This window comes from Acomys russatus, chromosome 29 (assembly GCF_903995435.1).
Source record: "Acomys russatus chromosome 29, mAcoRus1.1, whole genome shotgun sequence".
Classification (NCBI taxonomy): domain Eukaryota; kingdom Metazoa; phylum Chordata; class Mammalia; order Rodentia; family Muridae; genus Acomys; species Acomys russatus.
Genome location: NC_067165.1, coordinates 26,982,640 through 27,003,495, shown reverse-complemented (window position 1 = coordinate 27,003,495; position 20,856 = coordinate 26,982,640). Strand labels below are relative to the sequence as shown.

The following is a 20,856-nucleotide window of genomic DNA, read 5'->3' as shown; positions in this document are numbered from 1 at the left end:
CTTATTTCTTATTTCTTGTTATTAAACATAAAATCTACTTGCCTCTGCCTCCTGAGTGCTGGACTAAAGGCATTTGCCACCACCATCTGACTTCTCCATCCAGCTACTGCCAGTAATTTTTAAAAAGAACGATATAAGGAAATATCCAATTATGTGTTTATTTGTTTATTTATTTGTTCTCTTTTCACTTTTTTTTTTTTTTTGAGACAGGGTTACTCTGTGTAGCTCTAGCTATCCTGGACTTGCTTTGTAGACCAGACTGGCCTCGAACTCACAGAGATCCACCTGCCTCTGCCTCCTAAGTGCTGGAATTAAAGGTGTGAGCCACCACACCTAGCCCTTTTTTTTTTTCTTTTTGAACTTGTCCCATAAGCAAAGATGACCTGCAGAGCTTCTGATCTTCCTCTTGCCTCCTCTACTTCAGGAGGGCTGGGATTGCAGGCATGTTCCACCTAGCCTGCTATTTGTTTTAAAGATTTACTTATTTATTTATGTGAGTGTTCTACCTGTGTGTATACCTGTCTGCTAGAAGAGGGCACCAGATCACAGTATAGATGGTTGTGAGCCACCATGTGCTTGCTGGGAATTGACCTCTTTGGGAGAGCAAACAGTGCTCTTAACCTCTGAGCCATCTCTCCAGCCTCTGTTTGTTTTAAAGTTAACTTTATTATTTTATTTAGGTGAGTGCTTTACCTGCATGCACACCTGCACACCACCAGCGTGCCTAGTACTCTCAGAAGCCACCCCTGGATCCTCTGAAATTGGAGTTAGAGATAATTGTGAGCCACCATGTGGGTGCTGGCCACTGAACCACTGCAAGGGCTGGCCTGGAATTCACTATTTGGCCTAGGCATGCTTGGAACTTGTGATGTTCCTAGGAAGAGAGGAAAGCATGGCTGTCAAAAATGACCTTACATAGAGCCGGGCGTGGTGGCGTACACCTTTACTCCCAGGACTCAGGAGGCAGAGGCAGGAGGATCGCTGTGAGTTCGAGGCCAGCCTGGTCTACAAAGTGAGTCCAGGACACCCAAGGCTACACAGAGAAACCCTATCTCAAAAAAGAAAAATAAGAAATAAGTGCAGTTCAGTTTATGCTGTCTCTCTAGTTTTTCCATAAACACAGCTTACATCCATTCTGGTCCAGTCCTTTGGTGAATGTTTTTGGTCTGTCCTGAAATACCGGTGGGTCAAGTGCTGGGCAAAGAATGTAAACATCATATTTGTGCCCTGGGGACCAGGGATGATTTTTGTTTTTTCTTACAACTATCCCCATAATCTTTTGAATCAGGAAACTCTTTTCTTCCCTGTCACGCCATGGGAGTCTGGCAATCATCTGCTACAAGAGGAAGGCTTCTGGTGTGGCCGGAGAGATCGGAGAAGGCTTCCCAGTTTTTAGGTGTGGTGCACATTGTACATTGATGGCCAATCAAATGCTGGCAGCACATATCTCAAGACTGAATTCTGCAGGAAGGGAATGTTTTTGTTGTTGTTGTTTTGTTTTCTCTGAGACAGGGTTTCTCTGTGTAGCCTTGGCTGTCCTGGAACTCACCGGGTAGACCAGGCTAGCCTCGAAGGAAGGGAATGTTATCGGCAATGTTCCAGAATCCTTTGAAACGCGGAAGCATGGAGTATATACCGTGTTGGCGGTGGGTTTCAGAAGTAACTTTATTCTTGTCAGAAATTTAGGTGTTGAGCAGTTTTTCACCACAGAACCCTGTCCCGGTACAATCGCACTTGTACTGGTCCAATCCCACGCTTATGCATTCACCTCGGTTTTGACATGGGTTGGAAAAGAGTTTTTCAGGGTGGCTGAGCATCGATGCCGTGCCAAGTAGCAGGATGCAGATGAGCACGTTGGCGGCCAGCAGGCTGTCGAGAGCCGGGCGCGCCTTCTGCTCAGCTGGAAGAGTTCGATCCTGCGCAGACACTCTGTGCAGGCAGTTTGAAAACTCTCAAGAGACTACCCTCCATTGGGCTAGTGGCGCACGCGCACTGAGGAATGGCAGACCGCGCACGCGCACGGTTTGTGGGCGTGGCCAATGCCCAATGCGCACGCAGTCGCGGATTCTTTTCCCCGCCCTTTCTCTTCCCGGTTTTCCTCTCAGCTGCTGGGCCCGTCCAGTGGCGGCTTCCGGTAGGAGCGCCTTGAAGCGCCACCGGGTCTCTGCTTGCTGTCATGTCCTACGGTCCTTTAGACATGTATCGGAACCCCGGGCCCTCGGGGCCTCAGCCCCGGGACTTCAACAGCATCATCCAGACGTGCAGTGGTAACATCCAGCGGATCAGCCAAGCCAGTGAGCGAGGGGACCCACTTGGGAACGGGGGGAGGGGGGCGACCTGAGAGACAGGCCTGGGTGAAGCTGCCAAGACGGGGAGCTGGGTCCGGGTCGCAGCCAAGGCCACACCTGAGGCCGCCGCGAGCCTCCACTCTGGGCGCGGCGAGCTGTCTTCCCCCGATGGGTCAGGCTCGGGCCCTTTATGTCCACACCCCTATCTTGTGAGTTCACCGTGTTTGGGGGTCAACAGAGCCGACACCCCGAGAGTGGGAAGGGAGTGTGTGTCACCTCCAGGACTGTGAGCAGTCTTGACTGGGCGCAGTGGTCAGCCGAGTTTTTCCTGTCATCGCCGCCTCCCCACCCACCTTGTTTTCCTCATCAGATCGGGGGTAGCTTACTGGTTGTGACTTTAGGGTCACAGTCTGCTCAGCGGTTGGATCCTAGGACATCAGCAACTTTCAATTAAGGGAAGTGGCGAATGCGTGTGTTTGGGAGACTTAATACACTGTGCTTCCTGTAATTAATTTGGAAGTCAGTCAGTGTCTGGTATTTTAAGGGATGGGAGGACTCCTGTTTTATTATGGAGAACGCACCGGGAACATTTTAATTTAGGTTGTCTTTTGTAGCAAAGACGTTTTAAAATTTTCTAGCATGAAGACTTCATTTTCTGCCTTTCTGTTCAACTACTCTTGGCCACAAGTACCTACCAGGTAGAGTCAGTACTAGTCTAAAATTGTTTTTCTTAAAACTCTCCTTACCAGTAGAGTACAAGGTTGTAGTTGAGAGTCATTTTCAGGCCCTTTCTTGGACTTCAGAAACAGCCCAGAGCTTTGTAAACAGAACAACAGGCAACTTTACTTTAAAAATGATGACAAACATATGTGTTGTTTATTATTGCGTTTTTGTGAGCTCTGCTAATAGGTAGAGTCAGTTCTGAATTACAATTATGTTCTAAACTTTAAAGCATGAGCTATGGCTGTTTTTGTTTTGTTTTATTTTTGAGACAGTTTCTCTGTAATTCTGGCTGTCCTGGAACTTACTATAGGCTGGCCTCAAACTCAAGAGATCTACCTGACTCTGCCTCTTGAGTGTGCACCACAACACCCAGCTAGTCACTCTGCTTTTAAAACTAAATGTATATTGTAGAATTTGCGAGGTAGAAGGTTTCTGGTGGGGAGGGTTAGGACTGGGTGTTTGGAGGTCGGAAGACTATCCAGCTTGTTAAACCCAGATATTAAAAACATGATTGGTGATTAGAGAGTATGGTACTTTGTGTTCATTTTCCTTTTGTTAAGGAACAGTAATACAGGTTAAATCAGAAAATTCTTTTTCAAGGGGCTGGCAGGATGGCTCAGGTAAAGTGCTTGACCCAGGTGAAGGTGGAAGTAGCAAATTAACTCCGCAAAGCTGTACTCTGACCTCCACACTCAAACACACTTGTTCCCTGGCATGCCCAATGTGTGTGTTTACATTAGTTTATGTTCCACATATACACGCAATAATAATAAGGAATTAAAAATTTTTTTGTGCCAGGTTTTGGTGGTGCACACCTTTAATCCCCTCACTCAAGAGGCAGAGGCAGGTAGATCTCTGAGTTTGAGAGGTTAGCTGGTCTACAGAGTTACAAGACAGCCAGGGCTACACAGAGAAACCTTGTCCTGAAACACCAAAAACAAAACAAAACAAAACAAAAAACAAAGCTGAAGTTTTTTCATTGGGACTAAACCTAATTTGAATATGTGGAAAATTTTATATTTGAGTATTATGTTGTGCAGCAAGCATAGGAAGTGATATAGGTTCTTTTACCAGCAAATCTTTGTTTACTTAAATCAAAATTGGAGTTAAAAGTGGAGCTGAGCATAGTGGTATACTCTTATAATCATGGCATTTGAGAGGCTGAGGCAGGAGGATTATCATGACTTCAAGGCAAGCACAGTGAGCTCAGGGCAAGCCTGGGCTACATAGTGAGACTCTTCCCAAAAGGAAAGATGGAGAGAGGGAAGGAAGAATAGAGAGTGAGTTTAAAGCCAAAACATGGGTGCGATGAGTCAGACCTATAATCCCAACTCTCAGGAGGCTGAGGCAAGACAGTCTCCATGGGTTCAAGGCCACCGTGAGCTATAGAGTGAGTCTTAAAAGAACTAAGAAGGTGGTGGTGGGGAATAGGAGCAGTTTCCTTGGTGACAGATACCGACTTAGCTGTTGATTAGGCATCAGACTCAAGGGAACCATTAGTCAACAGTTAGTAATGTTGCTACTAGCTACTGTCTAAGTACATAGTGCGCCACCCAGTATGAAAAGTGCATTACATGTGATGTCTTCATTCATGGCAACCCTGTGGAATAATTACAAATATTCCCGGTGTATGGGCTAGGAAACAGACTGAGAAGGGTTAAAGAATTGCCGAGCTGAACGTGTGCATTTGTCTGTGTTTACTGGAAGCTGTGGTTCCTTGTGATATGCTCATCTTCCCTCCTAGATTGTTCCTTTGAGGTAGGAAACAGGGCTCATTCATCTTTATTTTTCTGCTGTTTATCTCAGTCCAAGTATATGATAGGCTCATTCAGTTAGGATACAATAAGCATTTTTGTTTGGTTGGTTTTTTTTTTTTTTTTTTTTTTTGAGACAGGGTTTCTCTGTGTAGCCTTTGCTGTCCTGGACTCACTTTGTAGACCAGGCTGGCCTCGAACTCACAATGATTCGCCTGCCTCTGCCTTCTGAGTGATGGGATAAAAGGCGTGGGCAACAACTCTTGGCTTTATTTTTATTTTTTTTTAAAGAAAACCATTAGTACTGAGGCTGGAAAGATGGCTCATCAGTTAAGAGTATTTGCTGTGGCCTGGAGAGATGGCTCAGAGGTTAAGAGCACTGTGTGCTCTTCCAAAGGTCCTGAGTTCCCAGCAACCACATGGTAGCTCACAACCATCTATGATGAGATCTGGTGCCCTCTTCTGGCGATCAGAATGTTGCATAAATAAATCTTTAAAAACAAAAAACAGAAAACAAACAAACAAAAAAGAGTATTTGCTGTGACCTGTGCTCACTTCCCAGCATACATAGGCATACAGGTGGTGCACATACATACATGTAGGTAGAATGCTCATATAATTAAAATGAATATAAAAAAAGGAAATTGTAAAAAAAAAATCCTCCTCGTTATTATTAGAGATAGCATATCACTTTGTAGCCCAGGCTGGTCTTGAACTCATGGAAGCCTCCAGCTTCAACTTCATGAAGACAAGGATTACACATATGAGGTGCTACCTCCAACTCTGGTCGCTTTTGTGTTTGCTCGTTTTATTTTGAATTTTTTGTTTTGGTTTGTTTGTTTGTTTTTGAGACAGGGGTTTTCGGTGTAGCCCTAGTTGTCCTGGAACTTGCTCTGTAGACCAGGCTGGCCTGGAACTGGGAGAGCCTCTGCCTCCTGCGCGCTGGGGTCAAAGGTGTGTACCACCACCACTCAGTGCTTTTTTGTTTTTTTGAGACAGGATCTCACCGAGTAGCTCGGGCTGGCCTGGAACTCACAGAGATCCACCTGCCTTGGCCTCCAGAGTGGTGGGACTAAAGGGGTATGCCATCATGCTAGGCTCTGCATTGTTTACAGAAAAGCTAAGAAACCTTTGAGCTTTTAAATGTTTGTGAACTAAATTTGGATTTTCCCTCAGCGTCTTGCTAGTTTCCTAAGTGTCTTGGTGAGTTTTTCTTTGCCTCTCCTGCTCAGTTTCCTCATCTGTGGTTGTAAACTAGGGTTTTGAGGCCTGAGGTAACTTATGCGAAGTGCCAAAGCAGTGCCTGCTACAACGTGGGTTCCTGGTGCTGGGTGGTGGTGCCGCATGCCTTTCATCCCAGCCCTTGGGATGCAGAGGCAGGCCCAGGACAGCCAGAGCTATACAGAGAAACCCCATCTTGAAAAACCAAACCAGACCAACAGACAAAAACCCCAAGTAAGTTCCTGTAATCCTCACCTTGGGAGACAGTAATCAGGAGTTCAAAGCCAGCCTCAGCTACATAGCAAGTGTGAGACCAGCTTGGCTATGTGAGACTGTCTCAAAAAGACAAACAGTACGTGCTACCTACTGAGTGAATACATAAAACATTTTAGCTGTCATTTGGTCCCTTTTCCTTAAACATAACAAGCAATTTCCCCCCACAGTTTAATATCTACTTATATTCCTAATTAAGCCATGTGTTTTGACCTTGTCACTAGAGCAATACTAGTTTTGTGGGACAAAGGGCCATGTATTATACATGTCTCTTAGACAGTGCCTGGCGCAGCAGGAGGTGTGTTGGCATTCAGTATGTACTTAATTGATTTTTATCATTGCTAAGTACATTTTTCTTAGTCTTAAGTTTGATAATAATAGCTACCCTTAGTTGAGTGTTTTTATGTGCCAGACAGCATTCTAAACTTAGCCTCATATTGTCTCGTTTCATCAACCATATGAAGCTTCTCCTGTTACTCCCATTTCTTAGGTGAGGAAACAGGCAGAGGAGATGGTCATCGTTTACTCTCGATCCCTCAGCTAGGAAGTGCTGGATTCAAGAATCAAGCCTAAGTCGGGTGTGGTGGTGCAAGCCTGTAATCCCAGCACTCAGGAGGCAGAGGCAGATGGATCTCTGAGTTCCAGGCCAGCCTGGTCTTCAAAGGGAGTCTAGGACAGCCAAGGCCACACAGAGAAACCCTGTCTCGGAGAGAAAAAAAAAAAAGTACCAAGCATAGACAGTCTTGCTGGTCATAGTGGTCTACTCCTGTAATTCTGTCACTTGAGGTAGAGTCAGGAGGATCACCACATCAAATTCAAGGCCAGCCTGAGCTAATTAACAAGTTCCTGGTCCAATGCTACATGCCTAGGTCCAGGCTATGCAGAGGTACATATCAAGAACCTGTCCTCAATACAAGAACACAGGGCTGAAAAGATGGCTCAGAGGTTAAGAGCACTGTCCTTTCAAAGGTTCTGAGTTCAATTCCCAGCATGGTGGCTTACAACCATCTAGAATGAGATCTGGTGTCCCAGGCACACATGTGGGCAAAATACTGTACAAATAATAAATAAATCTTAAAAACAAACAAACAAACAAAAAAAACACAGTCCTAATTCAGAGCCTGTGCTTTTAACAATGGTACATGTTGTTACTTTTGTACAAAATGGACTATTATATCATTAATTGTTAGTACTCATTCTGAGTTTAGTTTAGAGATTTACTATTTAGTGTTTAGTCAGTGAATTTTTGTTGTGTGTGTATGTGTGAGTACTACAAGGTTTCATATAGCCCAGGCTAGCCTTTAACTCCTGACCTTCTTGCCCCTGCCTCTCAAGTGCTGGGGTTGTAGGGAGACAGCAGCACTCCTGACAAGCTATTTTTTTGGGGGGGGGTTGGTTTTTAAAAGAAAAAATATTTTTTAGTCATTTATTCAGATTACATCCTGATTGTTAGCCCCTCACTTGTATCTTCCCATTCTCCCTTCCCTCCCTCTTTCACCCCGTTTCCCTCCCCTAGACCTGTGACAGAGGGGAGCTCCTCCCCCACCATATGATCAGAGCCTATCAGATGTCATCCTGGTAGCCTGCTTCCCCTTCCTCTGAATGCCACCAATCCTCCCCACTAAGGGGAAGTGGTCAAATAGGAGGCACCAGAGTTCATGTCAGAGTCAGTCCTCTCTCTCCACACAACTGTGGAGAATGCGCTGTCCATTGGCTAGATCTCAGTAGGATGTCTAGGTTTTCTGCGTGCATTATCCTTGGTTGGTACAGCAGTTTGTGCAGCCCCCACTGGGTCCAGGTCCGTCAGCCTTGATGGTCTTCTTAAAAGGTAAACCCCAGCCTTCCAGAGGCTAAGGCAGGAGGATCAGGAGGAGTTGGAGCCTATCCTGGGAGTAAATACCTTTTCCATTTATAGAGACTCTTGTCTTTATGATGAGGGTTGTAGATGTAGCTCAGTCTCAATACGTGTGTGTCTATGTGGCATGTGTGTCTATGTGACGTGTGTGTCTATGTGACGTGTGTGTCTATGTGACGTGTGTGTCTATGTGACGTGTGTGTCTATGTGACGTGTGTGTCTATGTGGCGTGTGTGTCTAGTCTATGTGACGTGTGTGTCTATGTGACGTGTGTGTCTATGTGGCGTGTGTGTCTACGTGACGTGTGTGTCTACGTGACGTGTGTGTCTATGTGACGTGTGTGTCTACGTGGCGTGTGTGTCTACGTGGCGTGTGTGTCTACGTGGCGTGTGTGTCTGTGTGGCGTGTGTGTCTACGTGGCGTGTGTGTCTACGTGACGTGTGTGTCTGTGTGGCGTGTGTGTCTGTGTGGCGTGTGTGTCTGTGGCGTGTGTGTCTGTGTGGCGTGTGTGTCTGTGTGGCGTGTGTGTCTGTGTGACGTGTGTGTCTGTGTGGCATGTGTGTCTATGTGACGTGTGTGTGTAGTAGGTAGTTTTCACTGTTCTGTGTAACATCATAGTATGAGCTTAATTTTATGCACAGAACACTGGGTTGACTTCATTTTCTTTTTTTTCCCCGAGAGAGGGTTTCTCTGTGTAGCCTTGGCTGTCCTAGACTTGCTTTGTAGACCAGGCTGGCCTCCAACTCACAGCGATCCACCTGCCTCTGCCTCCCAAGGGCTGGAATTAAAGGCCTGCATCATCACTTCCTAGCCGACTTCATTTTCATAATCAGTGCCAAGGTTTTTTTTTTTTTTAATTTGGTCTAGATAGTTCTTTGGGTCTGTGGATTTCTTTTGTCTTATTATCTGTCTATCTTTATTTTTAGCTTTTTGAGACAAAGTTTTACTATGAATCTTTGGTCTAGAACTCACAGAATTCTGCCTACCTCTACCTCTTGAGTGCTGGGATTAAAGCCATGTGCCACTACACCTGGCCCTGTTTTATGTTTTAGTGTGATTAATGCTTCTTACAGTGAGTATGTTTATTGATGCGTGTTTGCCTGCGTGTATGTTTGTGCATCATGTGAGTGTGCATATCTGGTGCCCTCATAGGGCAGAAGAGGGGAGTCAGGTTCCCCAGGAACTGAAGTCACAGGTAGTTGTAAGCTGACATGTGTGTGCTAGGAACTGAATCCAGGTCCTCTGCAAGAACAAGTTTTCTTAACTGCTGAGTCATTTCGCCATCCCCTGAATGTTTTTAGTATATTGAATTAGAGCATTAGATTGTCTCCAATAAAGAGAAGTTTTGTCCTATCTGTGTGACAGAAAAATTGCTTTCACTATGATTAAATAGATTTGGACTGTGGCTCATGGGGACATTTAGATTTTGCTGATATCTGCTAAAAAGTGCATAAGGAATGTTCAAATTAGAGTTGTCTTGGTGTCGATGTTAGCGGCAATGTATAATAAGTTGATTTGCTTCATATTCTTAAAAAAAGGAGAGTTTTAGCCAGGACAGGCTTAAAAATGATAGGTCAGGGGCTGGAGGGATGGCTCAGAGGTTAAGTGCACTGGTTGCTGCTCTTCCAGAGGTCCTGAGTTCAATTCCCAGCAACCACATGGTGACTCATAACCATCTATAATGAGATCTGGTGCCCTCTTCTGGCTGGCAGGCAATACACGGTGTACATATTAAATAAATATTAAAAAGGATAGGTCAGTGATAGGTGAGGTTAAGGTCTAGTGGTTTTGGGTTTTTTGTTTTGTTTTGTTTTTTGTTTGTTTGTTTTTGCTGCTGTTGTTTTGTTTTTCCCAGACTCTCTATAGATATCTGAGATTGGCCTTGAACTGACTTTTCATGCTTTTATGAACCAAGTTCTTGGATGACAAGCTTGTGCCACCACGTTAAACCTAGGCATAGTTATTGACAAAATTGCTTACACAGAGCAGAAGGGTTTGTTTTACATTTGGCATAGTTTCCAGTATTAGGTAACATTTCATAGGAGGCACTCATTTGTCTTTATTTAAAATGTTTTTAAATTTTATTTATGTTATGTATAAGAGTATTTGGCTGTATGTATGTGTACCATATCTAAAGAGACCAAAGAAGGTAGGGTGTTGGGTTCCCTGGAACTGGAGTTGTGGACAGTTGTGAGCTGCCATGTAGGTGCTGGGAACTCAACCTGGGTCCTCTGAAGAACAGAAAATGCTATACTCTACTGAGCCATTTCTCCAGCCCATATCCAGAGCATGTTTAACAAGGGTTGGGGATGTAGCTCAGTGGTAGAGCACATGCCTAGCATATGTGAGATCCTTGGTTCACTCCCCAGATGATCTATACATGCAAAGTCATATTACAAAACATTATAAACGATGATCTACTTCACGTGCTGGCAATCGAGCCTAGGACTTTACATGTATGTGGTAGACAAGCATCTACCATTGAACCATATCCCTAACATTAACATGTGAATCAAAAGGGGCGGAGATAGCTCATTTGAGGACCCGAGTTTGGTCTCCATAACCTAGAGGTGGTACTTCAAGTGCCAAGGAGACGAGACAAGTGGATCTTTGGGGATCAAAGTATATAGCACCTGAGGAGTGGCAGCCAGGATTGTCCTCTGGCCCACACACTCCCACACCATCTTCCTCACCCCCAAGTGAAAACTTTCATTTGCTAAAATTCTTAGAAAAGGAACATTCAAATTTAGAGGGTTGGCTCAGGGATTAAGAGTACTTACTGCTCTTCTAGAGGACCTGGTTCAAGTCCCAGAACTCACTTGGTGTCTCACAACCACCCACGAGCCCAGTTCCAGGAGATGATGTCCTCTTCTGATCTCCTCGGGTACCAAGCACATATGTGGTGCACAGACATACATGTAGGCATACCCATACACATAAAATGAGAAAAAAAAAATCAAAGAACAGTAGTGTTCACATTAACCAAGTAGACAGAAGATCCTTTTAGATTTAACTCATTTTAATAAAAATATTTTCAAAATGTGTCATTTTGACTTTTTTTTTTTTTTTTTTTTTTTTTAAGTTTTTTGAGACAGGGTCTCTCTGTGTAGCCTTGGCTGTCCTGGACGCACTTTGTGACCAGGCTGGCCTCGAACTTACAGTGATCCTCCTGCCTCTGCCTCCTGAGTGCTGGGGTTAAACGCGTGCACCACCACGCCCGGCACGTCATTTTGGCATTTTAAGCACACTCAAGTGAAAATAAATGTTTGTGCAATCGTTCCTGTTTTGTGCTTTAAGTTTCGGGAAGGCTCCATCTCTTGGGTGTAAGCTGTGTGAACCCGTGGTGGCTAGTGACTAGTGGCAGTTCCTCATGCTGTGCTTGCAGAGGGCAGTCTGCGGGAAGCTCTGCTGTGGGCCAGGCGAAGGGGAGACTCCGTCCTTAGGGTTTGGATTTTAGGGTCTCTGAGGAGTCTGACTGGAAACTGGGAGGAGAATATTTTAGTGTTCAGAAATAAGGAAGAGCCAGTGAAGGCTGACATTCCTTCTGCTGCTTGACAAGCAGATGACTCCAAAGCACTCAACCCTGCTTCCCCAAACTCCTTAACCGGGAAGTCCATACGATTTCAACAAGGAAAGCCAAAAAGTCTAGATGGGGAAATGTTGCACGTCATCTGAAACCGCACAGAAAACAACTGATTATTGACTTTTCCTATATTCTGTCAAATCTCCACAGCTTCCTAAAGTATTTAATGTTTTGATAGGTAATGAGTAGCTAGCTCCCTACCTTCTACCTCACCTACGTAGGGTCTCTCTGTGTAGCCCTGGCTGTCCTGGAACTTGCTCTGTAGACCAGGCTGGCCTCGAACTCAGAGAGCCTCTACTTCTCAAGTGCTGAGGTTAAAGGTGTGCGTCACCACCGCTTGGCATCAGTTCACTTTCAAACAGTCTCCCTCTGTAGTTCAGGTTGGCCCTGAAGTTCAGATTATCCCCATCCTGAGTGCTGGCTGCCAGTACAGGTGTATGCCACCATGTTAGGCTGTTCTACTTTTGTATTTATTTGGTCTTGCTTATGTGGCCCTGGTTGGCCTGGAATTCACTCTGTAGGCCAGGCTGGTCTTGAACACACAGAGCTCTCCCTGCCATGGCCTGCTGAGTGCTGGATTAAGGCATGTGCTACTATGCCCTGCTTGCACCTTGCATTTACAAGATTAAGAAAGTAACCAGGTGCATGCCTTTAATCCCAGCACTTGGGAGGCAAAGGCAGGTGGATCTCTGAGTTTGAGACCAGCCTGATCTACAGAACAAGTCCAGGACAGCCTGGACTATGTAGAGAAACCCTGTCTCAAAAAAACAAGAAAAAAAGGAAAGTTGCTGGGAGTGGTGGTGCACTCTTGTAATCCCAGCACTCAGGAGGCAGAGTAAGATTAAGAAAGTCACAGGTAAACCATCTCTGAGCCACACATGTGGACTACAGAAAAACTATGGTGTCTGACCTTGGGCTTCAGCAGTATAGGAGTGCTTGCGGATCAGTTAGTCCTCAGTAGTAGCAGTGTCTAATGAGAGGGTTGGGGATGTAACTCAGTTGGCGTAGTATAACACACACACACACACACACACACACACACACACACACAAACACACACACACACACACACACACACACACACACACACACACACACACACACACACCCTTGGTTTAATCTCTAGCACTGAAAAAACTTGGGCATGGTAGGTGAAGGTGGAGGCCAGAAAATCAGAAGTTCAAGGTCATCCTCAGTTATGTAGGGAGGCCAGCCGTGGTTATGTGGAACCCTGTCTCAATAAACTACAAGATTAAATGAGAAAAAGTGAAAACTGCACACATAGAAGAAGTACTCAACAAACACTAGCTACTTAAATTTGGATGTAATCTTCAAGTGGTGAGAAAGGTCCTTCAACATAAACCAGCATGCCCAGTTCCCTGCATTAGTTAATGGTTAAGTCTGCCTTAGGTGGTAAGTCCCCATATCCCCAATGTACCTTGATTCACAGCTTTTGCCTTCATGTGAATGCCATGAAGTTGATGGGAAGAGGCTGACTCAGCCAATATCCTTGTACCCACCGAGTGCCTGGCACTCTGCTGAGGAAAGAGGCGTATTCCCAGAAATGGGAGGGTGCTGGGGAAGGGAGCAGGTTAGAGCAAGGATATCAGTCTATCTGGAGTTAGCTTTAGGCACTGTCAGATAAGCAGGGTGGGGCAAAGTGGAACCCTGGGAAATCCAAGCCAGCCCTGTGTGACTTGCATTCTATTTCCTTGAAGACTCAGCCCTTTGAGAGCAACACTATGTGACTCAAAGCATAGAGCCTTCGGAGCCAGCCCTGCGTTTGAATTCTAGTTATGACATGCTGTTCATAGCCCAACAGTGGCTTGCCATTTAATTAAAGTCTTGTTATAATTGCACAAGGCTCTCTATAACCTGGCTCCCCACTATCCCTTTGGCCAACACTCTTATCTCTTACTCACTCAGCTCTAGCACCCTAGCTGTACCACAGCTCTTGTTTGAGGACTTTGCCCTGGTTAGTGACTGCCTGGAATACCCCTCCCCATAGGTGCATGGCTTGGCCTTGCTGTTTCTTTAGATCTGTGCGCATTGTCTCCTTTAGATCTGGCCACTTGTGTGAGTGAGGTCCTCTACCCAGTACTTCACCCTCACTTGAGTTTATTTCCTGTGGTAGGACTGTTACCCCCTGGTGTGCTTTTATTATCCACCATTGAGAACAAGCTTCCTTCAGCATGCGCCAGCTAGTGTTTAGGGCAGTGTGGAGTAGCTGCTGTCCTCTGAATGAACAAGGCAGTCCTGTCCACATGCAGCTAAGCAAGAAATCTACCAACTGAGTACATCTCTATCCGTAATGCCTGCCTTTTGTAAATCATTGTTACAGCATCCAGTTGATAACTTTAGTGGTATTATAATTCTCATTTAACTTGAATAAGGACCATCTGCGTGTTAGAGATAAAGAAAAATGGTTATTTGTATTTCAGTAGAACATAGCAATTGCAGCACTGATGGTTTCCTATGGAATTACTGAGGTATAAGTAATTTCTACTAACAAGAATAGAATAGAAATTTTTTTCTTTTCTTTTTTTCTTTTTTTTTTTTTTTTGGTTTTTCGAGACAGGGTTTCTCTGTGTAGCCTTGGCCATCCTGGACTCACTTTGTAGACCAGGTTGGCCTCAAACTCACAGCGATACGCCTGGCTCTGCCTCCCGAGTGCTGGGATTAAAGGCGTGCGCCACCACGCCTGGCTCAAATAGAAATTTCTTAGGAATTTTGTCAAAAGGTAATGGGTACAGCATTTTATGTAGCTCAGAGTGGCCTCAAACTTGATATATAGCCAGAGCTGATCTTGAATTCATGGTCCTCCTACACCCACCCCTCAATGCCAGGGTGCAGGCAGATGGCATCAGCTTAGCTTTGGTGTTTTGTTTTGTTTTGTTTTTGAGAAAGGGTCTTGCTATATAACCCAGGCTATCCTTACCCACAGTATGTAGACCAGGCTAGCCTCACATTAATCTTCTCGCCTAGCTTCTTGACTGCTGGAATTATAAGCACAGGTCACCAGGCTGGGCTTAACACTTTGTTATTTTAAAGGGCACCATTACTGAAATGTGAATTGGAGCAGGTTTGTTTTTGTTTGGGTTTTGGTTTTTTTGAGACAGGTTTTTGTGTGTAGCCTTGGTTGTCATAGACTCACTTTGTAGACCAGGCTGGCTTCGAATTCACAGTGATCTTCCTGCCTCTGCTTCCTAGAATACTGGTATTGCAGGTATTTGCCACCATGCCCGATGAAGGAACATCATCATCATCATCATCATCATCATCATCACCATCATCATCATTATTATTATTATAAACAGGGCCTCACTGTGTAGTCCTGGCTATTCTGGAAGTCACTATGTAGACCAGGGTGGCCTTGAACTCACATAGAATCTGCCTACTGCCATCTGAGTGGTGGGACTAAAGGTGTGTACCACTTATGTCCCACTAGGTTTTGTTTTTGTGTGTGTGTGTGTGTGTGTATTAAAGATTTGTTTATTTTTATTATTTATACAGTATTCTGCCCCCATGTGTGCCTGCACTCCAGAAGAGGGTACCAGATCTCATTAAGATGGTTGTGAGCCACCATGTGGATGCTGGGAATTGAACTAACGACCTTTAGAAGAACAGCCAGTACTCTTAACCTCTGAGCCATCTCTCCATCCCCCTTACTTATATATTTTTAATTTTTTTTTTTTTTCTGTATTTTTAAGACCTCTGTAGCCCTGGCTGTCCTGGAGCTCACTGTGTAGACCAGGCTAGCCTTGAACTCACAGAGATGTGCCTATCTCCACCTGGGCTTAAAGGCGTGTGCCACCACTGCCCAGCTTATTTTTATTTATTTTATTTTATTTTTTTAATTATTTATGTATTATTATGTATACAGTGCTCTGCCTGCACATACACCTGCAGTCCAGAAGAGGGCATCAGATCACATTATAAATGGTTTGAGCCACCATGTGGTTGCTGGGAATTGAACTCAGGACCTCTGGAAGAGAAGTCAGTGCTCTTAACCGCCGAGCCATCTCTCCAGCCCAATGCTCTGGGCCTTTTGTTTTGTTTTTGTTTTTTGTTTTTTTGAGACAGGATCTCTCTATGTTAGCCTTGGCTGTCCTAGACTCCCTTTGTGGACGAGGCTGGCCTCAAACTCACAGCAATCCACCTGCCTCTGCCTTCCTTGTTTTTATTTTTTAAAAACATTCACTTATATGTGGGAGTGTATGTGCTACCTGTTTGGAGGTCAAAGGATGGAAATTGCTTCTTTTTCCTGTGTGGGTTTTTGGGCTCACACTCAGGTGTCAGACTTTGTAGCAGGAGCCTTTACCCACTAACCTGCCTAACTGACCTAGAGCGATAGATTTTTAAATTTCTAACTTGTAGTAAGTAGCCATCCTTTTTGGTTAGCTCTGGAAGCATGTATGTGTGTTACCTGTGTGACACTGACCGACGACAGCACTGGCTTCCTCGCTTGCTCAACTAAGCTTGTTCTTGTCTGGCAGCATGAATGAACATTTGACATTAATCCTGAGGGAATAGGAAAGCCCACATCTGTTGAAATCATGCTGCAACTTGAAAATATGTTTTCTTTGTTTTTATCCTTCACCACTAGGTAAGTGAAGCAGCGAGAGGGGAGAAGGAGCAAAAATACTTGGAACCAGCTGTGATCAGTCAGTTGTAAACATCAGCCAGGCACTGTGGTGAAGGCCTTCAATCTCAGCTCCCAGAGACAGAGGCAGGCAGGTCTCTGAGTTCAAGGCCAGCCTGGCCTATAGCGTGAATTCCAGGATAGCCAGAGCTACAAAAGAAACCCTGCCTTGAAAAACCAAAACAAACAGCAAACAAAATTAGTTGTAAACACCACTTCACTTGGACCAAGAGCAATCTTATTAATGAGTTCTGTTCTTTAGGTGTCATGAGTTAGCGTGTGTGAGGTCCTGGGTTCAGTTCACAAGGAGGCACACACACACACAAGCATGCACTCATGCACACATTCACACACCCAATATACAAATCTCCTTTAACTTAGTAAATCTTCTTCCACCTTCTCTGACAACCAGGGAAAGGAAATAGAAAGCAAGGCAAGAAGAGGTCCAGGGCTCTGTCTCTGTTCTGCAGAACCCAGTGAGGGACAGGCACAGCAGGGTTCCAGGCAGGCCAGCACTAACATATTCCCTATTGATAGGCCTGCCTTCTTTCCTGGGCCAGAAAAGGATTTGGGTGTCAGGGTTCAAACATGAGCATTCCCAGGCTACCCGATATCTAGGAAAGGAGAGGGCTGCACAAAACTATGTATCTGACTGTGATGCCATACAGAAAAGAACACTCTTGGTTGGAGTTTATATGCCCAGAATTGAATTTTATGCTGTGTCACTTACTGTGTGTGCATAGATAAGATGCATATATTGCCTCATATACCTATTTCAGATATTGCTATGAAAATCAGGAGGCAGAGGCAGGCGGATAGCTGCGAGTTCGAGGCCAGCCTGGTCTAAAAAGCTAGCCCAGGACAGCCAAGGCTAACACAGAGAGAGTCTGTCTCGAAAAACCAAAACCAAAACCAAAACCAAAAAAAAAAAAAAAAAAGTCAGAGGGCGTGCGCACAACTTAATAGAGTGCTTGACACAAGAAGTGCTTAGTTTCATCTGTTACTAAACATCTGTTCATCATCTTCCTAAAAGCATTTACTGTAGAAAAGCTAGTTTGATTTGGTGGATAAATTTTTGTTGCTGTTTTTGAGGTAGCATCTCATGTATTCCCGGCTGGCTTTGAACTTGCTGTATATCCCTGCAGTGCTAGAGATTAAACCAAGGGTTTAAGGCATGTTAGGCAAGCTTGCTTCCAAGTAAACAACGTCCCCTCCTGCCCCCATGGATTTGAAAGCTGGTGGAGTGACTTACACCCCCCCTTTGGTTTTTTGAAACAGTGTTTCTTTGTGTATCCTTGATTGTCCTGGACTTGCTTTGTAGACCAGGCTGGCCTGGCCTTGAACTTACAGCGATCCTCCTGCCTCTGCCTGCCAAGTGCTGGGATTACAGGCGTGCACCACCACACCTGGCTGACTTACACTTTTAATGTCGAGAAAAATGTAATTTAAAAAAAACCAAGAGTTCTCCCACCAGGCCACTTATTCTCTCCCTTATGATCCCGTTGGATTGCTGAGAATGTTTTTCTTTTTTTTATTTATGGTTAGAAATCTAGACTAAATCATCAGGAATCTAACTCATAAGATGTTGAGGCAGGAAAATAGGAGACTGAGGCTAGCCTAGGCTACATATTGAGATTCTGTCTCAGAAAAACAAGTCAGAAGATATTGTGGTAGATTGTTGTAGCTTTGAGACTCCAACAGTGGTGAGTGCTTCCTTCCTGTTTTGTGCTCCTGGGGTGGACACCTGGGCCTTGGTGCATGCAGTACCAGTTTACTACCTTCCTAGTCATAAGGCGGATGAATGCTTAGTGTCATGGGACATCTGGAAGAATTATTTGGCTCTTTGGAGACGATAAACAGAATCACCTTCTACTTAGTAAACCTTGTAAAGGCACCATGGAGGAATGTGTGTGCCAAAATTTGGGCCTTAGCCTGGTTCCTGTTGGCTGCATGTATGTAGGATATGGGTGACTAGTGCTCTGTGAAGTAGGGTGCTCATGATAAATGGTTCGTTTTATATTTTATATTTAAAAAAATTTTTTTTTGTTTTTGTTTTTTGAGACAGTGTTTCTCTGTGTAATCCTGGCTGTCCTGGACTCGCTTTTAGACCAGGCTGGCCTCGAACTCACAGTGATCTGCCTGCCTCTGCCTCCCCTAGTACTGGAATTAAAGGTGTGCACCACCATGCCCAGCTAATGTGTTTATTTTATTTTGTGTTGTTGGGGTTTTTGTGTGTGTGTGTTTTTGTTTTGATGATTTTGGTGTTTATTTTCTTTTTAAAAATCTTTCCCTCTTCTTTCTAGCTGCTCAGATAAAGAATTTGATGAGCCAACTTGGAACTAAGCAGGACTCAAGCAAGCTCCAGGAAAATCTGTGAGTACCTTCCCGACAAGGTTGAGTTTTGTAAGGGTCCTGTGAGGATAGTGCCCTTCCACCTCAGGCCTGTGAGGTCGGAATGGGAGGCAGTGGTCAGGTGGTAATAGCTGGACCTGGAAGAGGGAGGGGTGCAGAGTGTATTAGTGGGTTCAGATTTCTTTTCTTTTGTTTTTGTTTTTTGAGACAGGGTTTCTCTGTGTAGCCTTGGCTATCTTAGACTGGCTTTGTAGACCAGGCTGGCCTCGAACTCACAGCAGTTTGCTTGCCTCTGCCTCCCAAGTGCTGGGGTTAAAGGCGTGTGCCACCATGCTCGGCCTCGGATTGGCTCTCTCTTGTTGTCTCTCTTATTTTCTAATCCTAGAAGCCCGCTTGCCATGAAAAAAAAACTTGGTATTCTAGCCATTAAGGCTGCTGCAACAATAGACCATGGACTAGGCAGTTTCTAAACAATTGTAATTTATTTCTCACAGTTCTGAAGCCTAAGAGGTTGAAAATCAAGCCTCTGGCATAAACAGTATCTGATGAGGGCCCTCTTTTTTCTTTTTCTTTTTTCTTTTTTTGGTTTTTTTGAGATAGGGTTTCTCTGTGTAGCCTTGGCTGTCCTGGACTCACTTTGTAGACCAGGCTGGCCTTGAACTCACAGAGATCCACCTGCCTCTGCCTCCCAAGTGCTGGGATTAAAGGTGTGTGCCACCATGCCCGGCTTAAGAACCAGTTTTTTAAAGCAAGAGCTTGGGAATGGATCTTTGGAGTTTTCCTAGGTGTATAGGAAGCTATGGTTTTAACACCTTTTATCTATCCATTCTCATCAGTGGACTGTGGCAGATACTGACCATGCAGAGCTCCTGGGAAATCAGTAAGGGCTTTAGAGTGAGCTCAGAGTGTTAAAGCTATTAGGCTTGGGTGCAGGTGGTAATTCCTCCTCTGTTTCCATCAGGATACTGACATGCTCTTCTTTTAAACAGCTGAAATTCCTGCTCTGTGCTTCCTTCAGTAGGTATCACTGAGTGAGCATCTTTCTGCTCAGTGGAGCCGCTTCAGTCGTGGGGAAGGCCTCGCTCTCAAGAAAGCACAGCATCCTAACACCTGTCTTCTCTCTTAGGCAACAGATACAACACTCCACAAATCAGCTCGCCAAGGAGACAAATGAGTTGCTGAAGGAGCTAGGGTCCTTGCCCCTACCCTTGTCGGCATCAGAGCAGGTTGGCATTTTCTGTTTATATAGTGATAGAGGAGGACTTTGTTCTGACAGAGTTGCAGGATGCAGCTATGCAAACGCTAGTAGGGGAGCTGGGCGTGGTGGCGCACAGCTTTAATCCCAGCACTCGGGAGGCAGAGGCAGGCGGGTTGCTGTGAGTTCGAGGCCAGCCTGGTCTACAAAGCGAGTCTAGGATAGCCAAGGCTACACAGAGAAACCCTGTCTCAAAAAACAAAACAAAAAAAAAAGCTAGTATGGCTTTGTTTCTTTCTTTTTGTTTTGTTTTGATTTTTCAAGACAGGGTCTCTCTGTGTAGCCTTGGCTGTCCTGGACTCACTGTGTTGACCAGGCTGGCCTCGAACTCACAGAGATCCACCTGCCTCTGCCTCTTGAGTGCTGGGATTAAAACTGTGTGCCACCACGCCCAGCTTGCTGCTTTGGTTCTTGACAGATAATTCTCTGGACCTTAATTTCCTTACCATGTGTCCTAGTTTCATTTCTGTAGCTGTGATAAAATACCACAACAAAAAGCAAGCTAGAGGAGAGTGGGCTTTTTAGTTCAGAATCTCAGTTCCACTCTGTTATTGTGGGAAAATCAAGGGAGTAGGAACTTAGTAACTAGTCCCAAGTAACGCACAGTCAAGAGAGGCATGAATGCCTGATTCTCGTTCTTTTCCTCACTTGCTGTTCTTAGCTACATCTCTCCTCTCTTACCCAGTTTGCAATCTTCTACCAAGGGAATGGTGCGGCCTACAGTGGGTAGGATGCTCCCACACTAACCAATTTAATTAAGACAGTCTCCCATAGACATGATGACAGGCCAGCCCAATATAAACAATCCCTCATTGAGACTCTGCTCCCAAGTAATTATAAGTTGTGTAAAGATGACCATTAAAGTTATTCACACTACCTGTACAGAGAGGCACAATGTGACTATTGTGGC

General features: G+C 44.8%; 1 protein-coding gene and 1 pseudogene across 1 annotated transcript in view; one reads left to right on the top strand and one right to left on the bottom strand.

Moving 5' to 3' along the window:
* Positions 1–1,089: 1,089 nt before the first annotated feature.
* Positions 1,090–1,956, bottom strand: LOC127211238 (prostaglandin G/H synthase 2-like; annotated as a pseudogene).
* Positions 1,957–2,047: 91 nt separating this feature from the next.
* Positions 2,048–20,856, top strand: part of Stx12 (syntaxin 12) — a 32,363-nt gene continuing 13,554 nt past the window's right edge. The window contains exons 1-3 of the mRNA XM_051171065.1: positions 2,048–2,294; positions 18,643–18,712; positions 19,818–19,917. Coding sequence (XP_051027022.1) covers positions 2,177–2,294; positions 18,643–18,712; positions 19,818–19,917 — 288 coding nt within the window. The 5' untranslated portion in view covers positions 2,048–2,176. The remainder of the gene's footprint in view (positions 2,295–18,642; positions 18,713–19,817; positions 19,918–20,856) is intronic.